The sequence below is a fragment of the Loxodonta africana genome, chromosome 1 (assembly GCF_030014295.1).
Source record: "Loxodonta africana isolate mLoxAfr1 chromosome 1, mLoxAfr1.hap2, whole genome shotgun sequence".
NCBI classification, from domain to species: Eukaryota; Metazoa; Chordata; class Mammalia; order Proboscidea; family Elephantidae; genus Loxodonta; species Loxodonta africana.
In genome coordinates, this window is record NC_087342.1 from 68,712,387 (window position 1) to 68,727,460 (window position 15,074).

General features: G+C 38.8%; 1 protein-coding gene across 2 annotated transcripts; it reads left to right on the plus strand.

The window, feature by feature from the left end:
- Positions 1-11,457: 11,457 nt before the first annotated feature.
- On the plus strand, positions 11,458-14,848 carry LOC135230699 (endogenous retrovirus group K member 19 Env polyprotein-like). 2 transcript variants are annotated; one of them, XM_064281385.1, is made up of 2 exons: positions 11,458-13,416; positions 13,721-14,803. In XM_064281385.1, exons 1-2 carry the CDS (start codon positions 11,617-11,619, stop codon positions 13,736-13,738), a joined length of 1,818 nt encoding a protein of 605 aa, XP_064137455.1. In that variant the 5' UTR covers positions 11,458-11,616; the 3' UTR covers positions 13,739-14,803. The 2 variants fall into 2 exon arrangements, 1 of the variants encoding a protein (XP_064137455.1); XR_010321312.1 differs by having other exon boundaries at positions 11,981-12,096; positions 13,721-14,848.
- Positions 14,849-15,074: the final 226 nt, after the last annotated feature.

Below are 15,074 nucleotides of genomic sequence, written 5' to 3' on the forward strand. Positions count from 1 at the left end.
AGAGACATATCAAAACTCAGAATCAAAATTTTTATGCTGAGCTGAATTTTCCAAATGCAAATTCAATCCTGGTCAGTATGTGCTTTGGGATTGATATAGAAGGGAACGCCTTCTCACTTCCAGAATTCTACAATGTGCTAGAAAAAATATTTTAAAAGAAAAAAAAATTTACGTTATGTTTTCAAACTGAAACAAGGAAAATAAAATCCCCAAGTACCAGAAATAAGAAGGGAACACAAAGTCAAAGCGTAAGTGGGAAACTAACGTACAAATGCCTCTCAAGGGCACTTAACGAGGTTTAGGCCATAATGGCTGGGGCTCTAATACCCTCACCAGGAGGGGCTGGTTCTCTTGGCTGTCAATCCTGTAAGCCCCAGGACCTGGAACTGAGGTGCTAACAGTAATCACAGTCTCTGATACAGGGCCCAGAAAAACTAGCCCTCACACACTCAGTCTGCATTGGGCAGAGAACCTTGTTACAACATGGAGCCAAGAGAGTGAAGGGTCAATTGCGGAAAAGTTTGAAAAGACTACCTGCACAATGCATTTTGTGTTTCCAATATGTACCACCTTCTTGGTGCAAGGATTCCAAGCTGAGAATTTAACAGAGAAACTAATCAGAGTCCTATAAAATCCACAGAGCCTTCCCTCAGGAGCCAAATGTAAAACTACTCTATCTCTTGATGCTTTGGACCCCTCACTGCACACAAGTGCATACAATCCTCACTGATGATGTGTTCACAGTCAAATGCTACCAATAACAATGAAGAGACTCAACCGATCCAATAGTCTGCACCCCAAACACTAGAAATACAGGACATTCTGATAGAAACTTTAAAGAAGTATGTTTAAAATAATCAAAGATATAAAATCAGCAACGGGGACCACAAGGCAAAAACAGTAGAGGTTTTAAAAAGGACACTGATTTGATTAACACAAAACCTAAATTATGGAAATAAAAAAAAATCCTTGGAATATAAACTCATTGCATATTTGGACAGTAAAACAGATACGGCAGAAGAGAGAAACCATACTTAGAAAATAAATTCAATAAAATTGCCTGAAAAGAGCTAAAAAGATGAGAAGTTAAGAGACATGAATCATAGAAAGGAAAATGTCCAGTAAATTTCTGATAGAAGAGGACAGAATGAGGAACAGACTATATCTGAAAAGAAAATGACTGATAATTTTCCAAAATTGAGGAAGAGTATGAGTTCTCAGACTGAATGAGCACATCAAGTAAAGAGCAAGATAAATGAAACAAATATGAGAAATTCTCATCACAACATACCACATAGTAGCAAAACCACAAAACATCAAAGATAAAATCTTAAAACTTGGGTGGGATGATTTCCTGAAAGAATATGAATTACTAAGCACCACTTCTAATGAATGGGAAAACTCAAGACACATCAATTGCCGTGGAAAACAAAGAAAATAATCAAGAAACCGCTCCCCATAAAAAGCCATTTTCACAGGTGGCTTCTACCAAATCTTCAAGAAACAATAGTTCCAATTTTTTTTAACTTTTCTACAGGTTAGAAAAATGAAATCTTCAAAATCTTTTTGAAGCTAAAATAACTTGGATATGATAAATATATCACAAGAAGAAAATTACAGGCATGTCATTTATGAATACTGGTACAAAAATCCTTAAGAAAATACTAGAAAACTGAATGGAACAGTATATTAAAATACTAACACACCATGATACAGTGGAATTCATATCAGAAATGCACAAGGGTTTCATTATGACATTATTAGAATAAAACCTATTACTAAAAAATTTAAATTAATAGATTTAAAGAAAAAGATAACATGGTTATTTCCATAGATGCTGAAAAGGATACACACACACATACACACACGGAACAAACTAAAGACTTCACTGTCACAACTATTAAGCTGATTCTTAAATTCAGTTGGAAAAAAAAGTGTAAGTCCAGCAACGACATTTTTTGAGAAAATATAGGATATAAGCACCAAGGATATTAAAATACATTTCAAACCACAAAAATTAAAACTGATATTTTACCTTAATTCCTGCATATTGTTTTACAACTGCTGATTCATGTGTAGATAGGTAAATAGAACAGAATAGAAAGGCCATAAGTAGATCCAAACACACACAGGAATGTAGTATATAATGATATTGCGTATTTGAGATAATGATTCATTATTCAGTAAATGGTATTGTGACAAATGGGTAGATAACGAGAAAAATATGTTGGATTCTCTACCTCTCTAATTTCACCAAAACAAATCTTTTTTTTAATAATTTTTATTATGCTTTAAGTGAAAGTTTACAAATCAAGTCAGTCTCTCACACAAAAAATCATATACACCTTGCTACACACTCCCAATTACTCTCCCCTTAATGAGACAGCCTGCTCTCTCCCTCCACTCTCTCTTTTTGTGTCCTTTTCACCAGCTTCTAACCCCCTCCACCCTCTCATCTCCCCTCCAGGCAGGACATGCCAACATAGTCTCAAGTATCCACCTAATCCAAGAAGCTCACTCCTTACGAGCATCCCTCTCCAACCCATTGTCCAGTCCAATCCACGTCTGAAGAGTTGGCTTTGGGAATGGTTCCAGTTCTGGGGCAACAGAAGGACTGGGGGCCATGATCACCAGTGTCCTTCTAGTCTCAGTCAGACCATTAAGTCTGGTCTTATGAGAATTTGGGGTCTGCATCCCACTGCTCTCCTGCTCCCTCAGGGGTTCTCTGCTGTGTTCCCTGTCAGGGCAGTCATTAGTTGTAGCCAGGCACCATCTAGTTCTTCTGGTCTCAGGATGATGTAGTCTCGGGTTCATGTGGCCCTTTCTGCCTCTTGGACTCATAATCGCCTTGCGTCCTTGGTATTCTTCATTCTCCTTTGATCCAGGTGGGTTGAGACCAATTGATGCATCTTAGATGGCTGCTTGCTAGCGTTTAAGACCCCAGATGCCACTCTTCAAAGTGGGATGCAGAATGTTTTCTTAATAGATTTTATTATCCCAATTGACTTAGATGTTCCCTGAAACCATGGTCCCCAAACCCCTGCCCCTGCTACACTGGCCTTCGAAGCATTCAGTTTATTCAGGAAACTTCCTTCCTTCACCAGAATAAATCTTTGATCTCAAAGATTGAAATATAAAAAATAAAACCACAAAATCATTATAAATGTGACAAAGGTTTTCCTGAGTATGACATAAAACACAGAAATCATATAAGGAAAGAAGAATAAATTTGAATTCATAAAAATTCATATTTTCCTAGAAAATAAATACTACAATTAAAGTCAAAAGACAAATGACAATCTGGAGAAATGAAAACACCTTGGCAATAATGTAACACAAAAAGACTAATCCCTTAATACGTAAAGGTCTCCTAAAAATCTACAAGAAAGTACACAAAGGATATCACAAACATTCATGGAAAAGAAATTACAAATGGTTCTGAACATATAAGAAGACACTCAACATCAGCCACAATACCGGAAATGCAAATTAAAATTATGATATACCATTTTCCACCTGTTGTCAGTGATCAAACTGTTTTATAATACTTGGTGTAAGAAGAATCTGGTAGACCTCTGGAGAGAAATCTGGCAACATTTCTCAGAAATTTAAGCACAAACTTATATCAGCTTATATTTTGTAACTTTCTTCTATTTGCTAATAATTATTATGTGCTTACTTCATGCTAATTGACACATATACATTAACGTTACCATTTTGCAAATGAAAGAAGTGTAATGACCCCCTAAAATGTTAACAACTGTGTAATGCAGCTCAGGAATGTGGAAAGTACCAAGCCTCCACGGAAGAAGCAGAAAGGGAATGCTTTGCAAGAAATAAGATAAGCTCTGCAATGGACAAAGAATGATTATGCAAAACACAGCAAAGAACCTGAGGAGGGAGAATAAAAATAACAGAAGTGGTCATAATAGCTAGCTAGCACCTACTGGAAGCTTAAACCAAAAACCAGTTGCCATCAAGTCAGTTCCAACTGATGGCAACCCCACGTGTTTCAGAGTAGAGCTGCACTTCACAGAGTTTTCACAATGGCTGTGATCTTCTGGAAGCAGATCACAAGGCTTTTCTTCCAAGGTGCCTTTGGGTAGATTCAAACCACCAACCTTTTGCTTAGAAACCTAACTATGCCACCTGGGGACTCTACGGAATGCTTACCAGTTGCCAAAGTCTGCATTAAATATTTACATGCATTATTACACCATCCTCTTAAAAGCTCTATGAGGTAAATACTATTATTATATATGTTTGACAAATAAGAATGTAGAGGTTTAAAAAGTTAAATAATTATAAATTCTTTTGGTTTGTAGGTGGCAGATCCAGGATTAGAACCCAAGAGAGTCTGATTCCACAGTTTAAACATGTAAGTATTATACAGCACTGCCACTGACCTGGAGAATCAGAGGCCTAGTGAAATCAGGAAAGGGGTACTCCTATGTTCCAGGGGTAAGTGAGAAGAAAGATGTATCAGAATATATGCTTGCCTTCTCTAATTTGAAGTCATGCTGATTCAACATTCCTATTTGTTAAATGCATTAAGTTGGAAATAGCCACAGTAAAGCTTTACTTGGGCTGGTTCAAAGTAACTGAGCTCTTTGAGGGGGTCATGATTCTAGGGGTTGTTTCTGACCATAACAATTTCAATCTCATGGTCACTGGGAAGATAGAGCATTGTTACCTACTGGAGAGAATCTGAGAAATCGGGTACCTTATTCAAAAGGAGAAAGTCAGTATTTAATACTCAGTCAGTATTTTTTTTTCACTTTCATTTTTATGAAAATATATTTTAGGAATGTTAGCAGGGGTCCACCCAGAGGTATATAACACCACCTTGAGAGACCAAAGCAACCTACCCTTACCCAGCTTTACTTGAAAAATATAACATGAACTTGTCATCCATCATTTCAAATGTTCATTTTACTCACACATGCTTAACTGACTGCTGACCCAATCACCACAAAGCCAAATTAAAGCCAAAAGGGGTTACGTTACGTATCTCAATGTCACATAAACAAACAAGTGAAAGAGGGGTCTGGAACTCGGGTTCCCTAAGCCCAGCAGTCTCCTGTCCAGGCCATACACCCTCCTGTGATAGATGACCTATTGTTCTTGACATTCAAAGACAGAGGGGTAAATGCTCTCCTTTGTTTAACTGTCCTGGTCTCATCGTGATTTTCATTTTCCAGCTATGTACTTTATAAATAATTATCTTTCAAGAATTAAAGACACTGAAATTACATAAAGCTTACCAGTGAAAATAGATCACAGAAGTTATCATCACCCCCCCCCCTTTTTAATAATGTGGCTCTTGATCTTTTCACAAAAGCCACAGTTTGAATCACATTTATAAAAATACCACTGAGTTACACCCTCTAGGCAGGAAAATTGCTTCAGTGACTCATGATCTTTCTTCTCAGTGCTTGTTAATTCTATAATTTTATCTTTTTTTTTTTTTCTTCTTCTTCTTTCCCAGGCATTTGAGGGAGATAAGGAGAAGAAAAAGGAGAAAGAGAAACACAAAGCATACCACGATTTTCTGAGTAAACTGAACAAAAGGAATGTCACAAAGCTGGGTTACATACAGTTTAAGAGCTAACAGCCCACAAAGAAGCTTGAAAGCTACTACATGGTGGTCAAAGGGACAACATGTATTGAACCCAACGGGATTTTATCTCTGTAGTGGAGGAGCCGCTACAAACAGCCAAGTGTGTCAGAACAGTTTAAGTGCCAACTCTCAAGACGCAGAAAACTTAAACCATTCTTAATTTTCTGAGTGAGGAGCTTTATCTCTATAGTCTAGGTCTCTCTCTCACACATGCATGGCACCCAAATAGACTGTTCCCTCACCAACATCCACAGTTACCCAGCTAATATTTTGTTGACTGCCTTCGAACATTTAAGATTATGTGAAAACCACTCTGGAATATTGTATTTATCATTCTTTTTGAGTAACTGAAAAATTAATTTGGAAGGTAACAATACTACCCCTATATTCTTTTTGTGTCCTAGGTTTCCCCTCTACCATTAAATTTGCTTTATTCAAGAACTGAAGTGACAATTTGTATTTACTGTGTTATTATCATTTTTTTTAAGGTTGTCATCAAGTCAGTTCCAATTCATGGTCACCCCATGTTTGTCCAAGTAGAACTGTCCTCCATAAGGTTTTTTTTTTTTCCCAAATAATTTTATCATGCTTAGGTAAAAGTTTACACCTCAAGTTAGTTTCTCACTCAAAAATTTATACACATATGGTTTTGTGACATTGGCTGCAATCCCCACAATGTGACAGCACCTTCCCCCACAATCTAGGATTCTCGTTTAATGATCTTGTATTCTTCTTACAATTAGAAAAGGTTTTTTTGTTTTTTTTAATTAATTTTTATTGTGCTTTAAGTGAAAGTTTACAAAGCAGGTCAGTCTCTCATAGAAAAATGTACATACACCTTGCTATACACTCCTAATTGCTCCCCCGCTGATGAGATCGCACAGTATTTACCTCCACTGTCTCTCCTTGTGTACATTCGGGTAGCTTCTGGCCACCTCTGCCCTCTCATCTCCCCTGCAGACAGGAGATGCCAACATAGTCTCATGTGTCGACTTGATCCCAGAAGCTTGTTCTTCACCAGTCTCATTTTCCATCCCCTGTTCCAGTCCAATCCCTTTCTAAAGAGTTGGCTTTGGGAATGGTTCCCGCCCTGGGGTAACAGAAGGTCTGGGGTCCATGGCCTCCGGGGTACCTCCAGTACCAGTCTGATCATTAAGTCTGGTCTTTTTATGAGAATTTGGGGTCTGCATCCCACTGCTCTCCTGCTCCCTCAGGGGTTCTCTGTGGAGTTCCCTGTCAGGGCAGTCATCGGTTGTGGCCAGGTACCATCTACCTCTTCTGTTTCAGGCTGATATAGTCTCTGGTTTATGGGGGCCTTTTTGTATAAAAAATATATATATATATATATATATATATATACTTTTTTTTTTGTCTCTTAGGCTCATAATTATTTTGTGCCTTTGGTGTTCTTCATTATTCCTTGTTCCAGGTGGGTTGAAACCAATTGATGCATCCTAGATGGCTGCTTGCTAGCGTTTAAGACCTCAGGCACCACTCTCCAAAGTGGGATGCAGGATGTTTTCTTAATAGATTTTATTATGCCGATTGACTTAGATGTCCCCTGAAACCACAGTCCTCAAACCCCTGCCCCAGCTATGCTGGCCTTGAAGTGTTCCGTTTATTAAGGAAACTTCTTTTGGTTTAGTCCATTTGTGTTGACCTCTCCTATATTGTATATCGTCTTTCCTTCACCTAAAATCAAACTTATCTACTATCTAATTAGTGAATACCCCTCTTCTCTCCCTCCCACCCTTCCCCCTCTCGTACCCATCAAAGAGTATTTTCTTCTCTGCTTCAACTGTTTCTCCAGTTCTTATAATAGTGGTCTCATACAATATTTGTCCTGTTGCAACTGACTGATTTCACTCAGCATGATGTCTTTCAGATTTCACCACGTCATGAAATGTTTCATGGATTCAACATTGTTCTTTATAAATGTGTAGTATTCCATTGTGTGACTATACCATAGTTTATTTATCCATTCATCCGTGGATGGGCACCTTGGTTGTTTCCAACTTTTTGCTATTGTAAACAGTGCTGCCATGAACATGGGTATGCATATATCTATTCATGTGAAGCCTCTTATTTCTCTAGGATACATTCCAAGGAGTGGGACTGCTGGATCATATGGAAGTTCTATTTCTAGCTTTTTAAGGAAGTGCCAAATTGATTTCCAAAGTGGTTGTACCATTTTACATTCCCACCAGAGTAAGTGTTCCAGTCTCTCCACAACCTCTCCAGCATTTATTGTGTTTTTTGGATTAATGCCAGCCTTGTTCGAGTGAGATGGAACCTCATTGTAGTTTTGATTTGCATTTCTCTAATGACTAATGATCCAGAGCATTTCCTCATGTATCTGTTAGCCGCCTGAATGTCTTCCTTAATGAACTGCCTGTTCATATCCTTTGCCCATTTTTTCCTTGGGTTATTTGTCTTTTTGTGGTTGAGTCTTAGCAGAATAATGTAGATTTTAGAGATCAGGCACTGGTCAGAGATGTGATACCTGAAAACTTTTTCCAAATCTGTAGGTAGTCTTTTTACTCTTTTGGCGAAGTCTTTGGATGAGCATAGGTGTCTGATTTTTAGGAGGTCCCAATTATCTGGTTTTTCTTTGGCATTTTTAGTAATGTTTTGTACTCTGTTTATGCTATGTATTAGGACACCTAACATTGTCCCTATTTTTTCTTCCATGATCTTTATCACTTTAGACTTTATGTTTAGGTATTTGATCAGTTTTGAGTTCGTTTTTGTGCATGGTGTGAGGTATGGGTTTTGTTTCATTTTTTTGCAGATGGATATCCAGTTATGCCAGCACCATTTGTTAAAAAGACTATCTTCTCCCCAATTAACTGACACTGGGCCTTTGTCAAATATCAGCTGCTCATATGTGGATGGATTTATGTCTGGATTCTCAATTCTATTCCATTGGATTATGTGTCTGTTGTACCAGTACCAGGCTGTTTTGACTACTGTGGTGGTATAATATGTTCTAAAATCAGGGAAAGTGAGGCATCCCACTTTGTTCTTCTTTTTCAGTAATGCTTTATTTATCCAGGGCTTCTTTCCCTTCCATATGAAGTTGGTGATTTGTTTCTCCATCGCATTAAAAAATGTCATTGGAATTTGGATGGGAACGGCATTGTATATGTAGATGGCTTTCGGTAGAATAGACATTTTTACAATGTTTAGTCTGCCTATCCATGACCAAGGTATGTTTTTCCACTTATGTAGGTCTCTATTGGTTTCTTGAAGTAGTACCTTGTAGTTTTCTTTGTAGAAGTCTTTTATATCTCCAGTTAGATTTATTCCTAAGTATTTTATCTTCTTGGGGGCTACTGTCAATGGTATTGATTTGATAATTTCCTCTTCAATGTTCTTTTTGTTGGTGTAGAGGAAGCCAACTGATTTTTGTATGTTTATTTTGTAACCTGATATACTGAACTCTTATACTACTTTCAGAAGTTTTCTTGAGGATTCTTTAGGGTTTTCTGTGTATAAGATCATGTCATCTGCAAATACAGATACTTTTACTTCTTCCTTACCAATCTGGATGCCCTTTATTTCTTTATCTAGCCTAACTGCTCTGGTTAGGACATGCAACACAATGTTGACTAAGAGTAGTGATAAGGGGCATCCATGTCTGGTTCCCATTCTCAAGAGAAATGCTTTTAGATTCTCTCCATTAAGGATGATATTGCCTGTTGGCTTTGTATACATGCCCTTGATTATGTTGAGGAATTTTCCTGCTGGGAGCCAGGCTGCAAGGGCAGCCTCTCTGCACCCACTGCCCCCAGCATAAACATTGAAGAATTCCTGAAAAGTCAGGAAGAGCCAGGCTGCAAGGGCGGCCCCTCTGCACCCACTGCCCCCAGCATAAACATCGAAGAATTCCTGAAAAGTCAGGAATATCTCTGTCATCTGTGTTATGTTTCTATTTCATTTTCAGCCTGTATATAGCAGAATGTATAAGCATAAAATTCCATTATAGATTTAGGGACCTTTGGACGGGGGGCGTCCTACTCATAATCCCCTGGTGAAATCTCGGGTAGGGACAGCCCGTGTGTTACTTGGGGATCAACATGAAGTTGTCTTAGGGGAAAAACAAATAGCTCGACTATGGAAAACAAGAATAGGATGGTGAAATCCTGGTATTTACCAAGGCCCTTTTTTGTGATTAAACCACCACCCACACATGACCCCATAAAAGTGGAAAAACAAAAGGCAGTGAGTTCTCTCAGCCAATCTCTCAGCCAATTACAGGTCAGCTTTCTCGTCCACCCCGCTCACTGCTGCGCTTGACTGGTCTTTGGGTATAGAGATTGGGCTAATTGTCCTTGGCATAATCGTGGACAATATGACGTAACCCAAAGTGGCTGGGCTTCAGGAACTTGACCACCCTGGACAAGATGGACAAAGCCTATGTAACAATGATTTTGCAAAAAGATTAATTGTTATAAAAAACTGTGGAAGGTATTGCAAGATTAAGCATAAGTGTAAAGCAATATGAAGTCAATTATTATTTTGTGTAAAAATATATCAACAAAATATTCTCTTCAATTAAACAAAAAACTCATTGTACTTGTGTATGTATGCGGAACTGTACTATGTGTCACTTGGAAAATTATGTCTCTGGGAAATGATGTTATACTGCCCCTTTGTTGATCATGCGATGTTATGCTTTTGTAAGCTTATGATATAAAAGACCATGTAAAAAATAAAGAGAGGCTTCTTCTTCTGCAAAATGAAAATATAAGACACTCTACCTCTCATTTCTTTTTCGCCGAACTCTACCCCTCCTCTGGTGACCCTGTTCATTGCTGAGGCTGGCCCCCGGCAACTGGCGCCCGAACAGGGACCTGAAGGTAAGCATTGTCGTCTCGGGGTAGATAGGGCTGTTGCCTAGAGCTAAATAAGAAAGGAGAAAAGCTCCCTTTAGCCACCCCGTCGTTAGAGAGGACGGGGATAGGAAAGGAAAGATAGGCAAAACATATGAGAAGTTGTTAGACCCCTGTATAAGCAGGAGAATACTAGAAAAACACTATGGGACAAACATCCTCTGCAGAAAGGAAACTGTTTATTGATATCATCACGTGTATGCTCAAAAAAAGGGGAACCGCGGTGACTAGAAGCCAAGTAGCTCGGTTTTTACATTTTGTTCAGGAACAATGCCCCTGGTTCCCAGAGGGAGGCTCGGTTAATTTGGACATATGGAAAGCTGTGGGAGAACAGCTACAAAAACATTATACTAGATGTGGTCCTGAGGGGGTGCCTGTTGATGCTTTTGCATTATGGATGCTTATCAGAGATACTCTTGACCCAACTCCCGATTCTGTTAAAGCATTCCAAGTACTAGACAATCCTGACTCTGACCCCACTTTAGAGGAGGAAGAAACACCTCTGCTTCAGAAACATCCTTCTGTAGCGTCTACTCCTTCAGCCCCTCCCTTTGTTGGTCTATCTAATCCAATCACGAATGACACTCTGAGCCCGGAGGAGCAAGTCGATCTAGAGGAGGAGGCTGCTAGATATCATCAGGATGAGGATATTGTTCTTCCTTTACGAAAGTTGCAAATTGAGTCACAGCCTCCAAAGTATGAGGTTAAATCATTGACCTTTACTCCTCGAAATAGAGTACCTTTACCTCCCCCACCTCCTTCTCTGGCAGGAAAATCAAAAATCAAAGCAGCCTTAAAACAAGGCTTGTCTGAGGGAGACGTTACCCTCCCTTTGTGCTTTCTAGTACATTATAGCAGGGAATTTGATGAGGATGCAAAATGGACTCCTCTTTCTTATAAATTCCTCAAGGAGGATAAAAATGCCTACAAAGAATATGGACCCCTGTCTCCATACACATTGTCGTTAATAGATATTCTGTCAACCAGCTGGATGACTCCTTATGATTGGTATCAGCTGGCAAAAACCTGCTTACCAGGGGGTAGTTTCTTGTTATGGAAAATGGAAAAGACCTGACCCATTAATCTCTTGTGGAAGAGGCTATGCTTGTGTTTTCCTACAGGACAAAACTTCCCCTTCGTGGATACCCGACAGACTCATCAGACATGCAAGACCCAAAAACCACCAAAAATCCTCCAACACTTTCTCCCTCACTGCTTACAAACCTAACACCTCCCATGACTCTTCTGAGAAATCTGTCTTTTGAAAATGCTCCATCTACACCCCCACCTTCTCCTGTCTCTAGTTCTCCCTCCTCTTCATCTTCTACTCCACCCCCTCTCGCTGACTTTATACAACCCTCTACAAACCTCAACAACTCTTCATCTCGAGACAAAGTGTGGTGGAGAAGCCGGAGACATACTCCCTATTCAAGAACCCATCGAACCATTGCGGCTGAGCCCCCAACTTGGGGCCAACTCAAAAAACTTACTCATCTGGCTCACACCTTAACCGTGGATCAACATATTCCCGTAAATGCGGGTACTCTTTTTGTGGCAATGCTCGCTATCATTTCCTGTCAGGTATGTGTTGTTACGGCTGATATACATTGGGCTTATGTCCCAAAACCTCCTATATTTCATCCCGTCACCTGGGAAGATCCTTCCCCCTCTGTATTTACTAATAATTCTGCATTACTGGGGGGCGAAACCATATTTTGGAACCCTCAGGGCTTTAATTCTAATTATTCCTATTCTGGTATGTCAGATAATCCTCCTATTTGTATTCAATTAAGAAATTTGCAAAAAACTATCCCTGGCTGTATTCCTTTTGGCTTTAAATCAATGATTACTGACTCACCTAATGGAAATCAAAACCAACGGCCTTACAGATTATTATGGGCTCTACGCCTCATCCTTCCAGAAAAAACTGATTTTCTTAAAGGTATCCCAAAAGTACACACTCCTCTTTTTCCTACCTGTGATAAGTCGCCTCCTGAGGATTCTAAGAGCAATCAAGATTGGGCTATGATTGACCCTTCAAAAGGATTTCCTATTTGGAGAAATTGTATGTATAATTCACAAGTTGTATATGCTTTGCCTGAAATGTCTGCACGTCTTATTGATTGTAGTATTTTAAATCCTGAAGATGATTATCGTCTATTTTTACAATCAGCTCGATATCGTTTTAATTGGCAAGATACCTTAGTCCCTCTCCCACAAAAAGTTAATCGTTGGCATATAAATGGATGGGTTCCCCCTATTCTTTCTACCTTCACGGGTAACATACATCCATCTTTGTGGAGACTGGCAACTGCTGCCGGCAATGTCACTTTGTCCCGTCCTTTTAATAATGAGAGTTTTGATATTCAAGCTTGTGTACCTGCTCCATATGTGTTATTAATTAGCCGCAACAATCACTTTAGTATTGTTATAGAAAACAAGAAAACACATTATGTTAGTTCTTGTGAAAATTGTATACTGACCAGTTGCATAAATCCTGCAATTCCTGTCGAAAGTATGATGATTTTACAACAGCCAAAATATATTATGATTCCTGTACATTTACAAGAAGATTGGTATGATGATTCAGGCCTAGAAGCCTTAAAACAAGCTTCTGCTATTTTATCTCGAGCCAAACGGTTTGTAGCAGCTTTAATACTGGGGATTTCTGCTCTCATAGCTTTAGCAACTTCTCTTTCACTTTCTGCTATGGCGTTAACACAACAGATTCATACTGCAGACTATGTAAATAATTTAAGTAAAAATATTACTTTAGCCTTAGCCACACAAGAAGCCATTGATAGAAAATTACAACAAGAAGTTAATGCCCTTGAAGAAGCAATTCTATATATAGGACAAGAAATCACTAATCTCAAAGTGCGACTTACTTTGAGATGCCATGTAAGTTTCAGATGGATTTGTGTTACTCCACTGCCTGTAAATACTACCATACATAATTGGGAAAAAATCAAAAATCATATCCAGGGCATATGGAATCATTCCGATTTGAGTTTTAATATTGATAAATTACATATGGAAATACAAGATATTACAAATGCAGAAAAAAATTTTTCCTCTTCTCAAACAGCCAAACAATTTATTGATTCCTTAAATTCCTTTATTCAAAAACATAGTCTTAAAAACATTCTGTTAAACACGGGTATTTCTTTATGTTTATTCTTGATTTTGTTGTTCTTTCTTCCAGTCATCTTCCGAATCTTAAATCAAGCTATCCAAAAGGTGGCTTCAGATCTTCATCTAGCGAAATTAAAAAATAAAAAAGGGGGAGATGCTGGGAGCCAGGCTGCAAGGGCAGCCTCTCTGCACCCACTGCCCCCAGCATAAACATTGAAGAATTCCTGAAAAGTCAGGAAGAGCCAGGCTGCAAGGGCGGCCCCTCTGCACCCACTGCCCCCAGCATAAACATCGAAGAATTCCTGAAAAGTCAGGAATATCTCTGTCATCTGTGTTATGTTTCTATTTCATTTTCAGCCTGTATATAGCAGAATGTATAAGCATAAAATTCCATTATAGATTTAGGGACCTTTGGACGGGGGGCGTCCTACTCATAATCCCCTGGTGAAATCTCGGGTAGGGACAGCCCGTGTGTTACTTGGGGATCAACATGAAGTTGTCTTAGGGGAAAAACAAATAGCTCGACTATGGAAAACAAGAATAGGATGGTGAAATCCTGGTATTTACCAAGGCCCTTTTTTGTGATTAAACCACCACCCACACATGACCCCATAAAAGTGGAAAAACAAAAGGCAGTGAGTTCTCTCAGCCAATCTCTCAGCCAATTACAGGTCAACTTTCTCGTCCACCCCGCTCACTGCTGCGCTTGACTGGTCTTTGGGTATAGAGATTGGGCTAATTGTCCTTGGCATAATCGTGGACAATATGACGTAACCCAAAGTGGCTGGGCTTCAGGAACTTGACCACCCTGGACAAGATGGACAAAGCCTATGTAACAATGATTTTGCAAAAAGATTAATTGTTATAAAAAACTGTGGAAGGTATTGCAAGATTAAGCATAAGTGTAAAGCAATATGAAGTCAATTATTATTTTGTGTAAAAATATATCAACAAAATATTCTCTTCAATTAAACAAAAAACTCATTGTACTTGTGTATGTATGCGGAACTGTACTATGTGTCACTTGGAAAATTATGTCTCTGGGAAATGATGTTATACTGCCCCTTTGTTGATCATGCGATGTTATGCTTTTGTAAGCTTATGATATAAAAGACCATGTAAAAAATAAAGAGAGGCTTCTTCTTCTGCAAAATGAAAATATAAGACACTCTACCTCTCATTTCTTTTTCGCCGAACTCTACCCCTCCTCTGGTGACCCTGTTCATTGCTGAGGCTGGCCCCCGGCATTTTCCTTTTACTCCTATTTTGCTGAGAGCTTTTATCACGAATGGGTGTTGGACTTTGTCACATGCCTTTTCTGTATCAATTGATAAAATTATGTGGTTCTAGTCTTTTTTATTTATATGGTGGATTACATTAATTGTTTTTCTAATACTGAACCTGGCATAAATCCCACTTGGTCA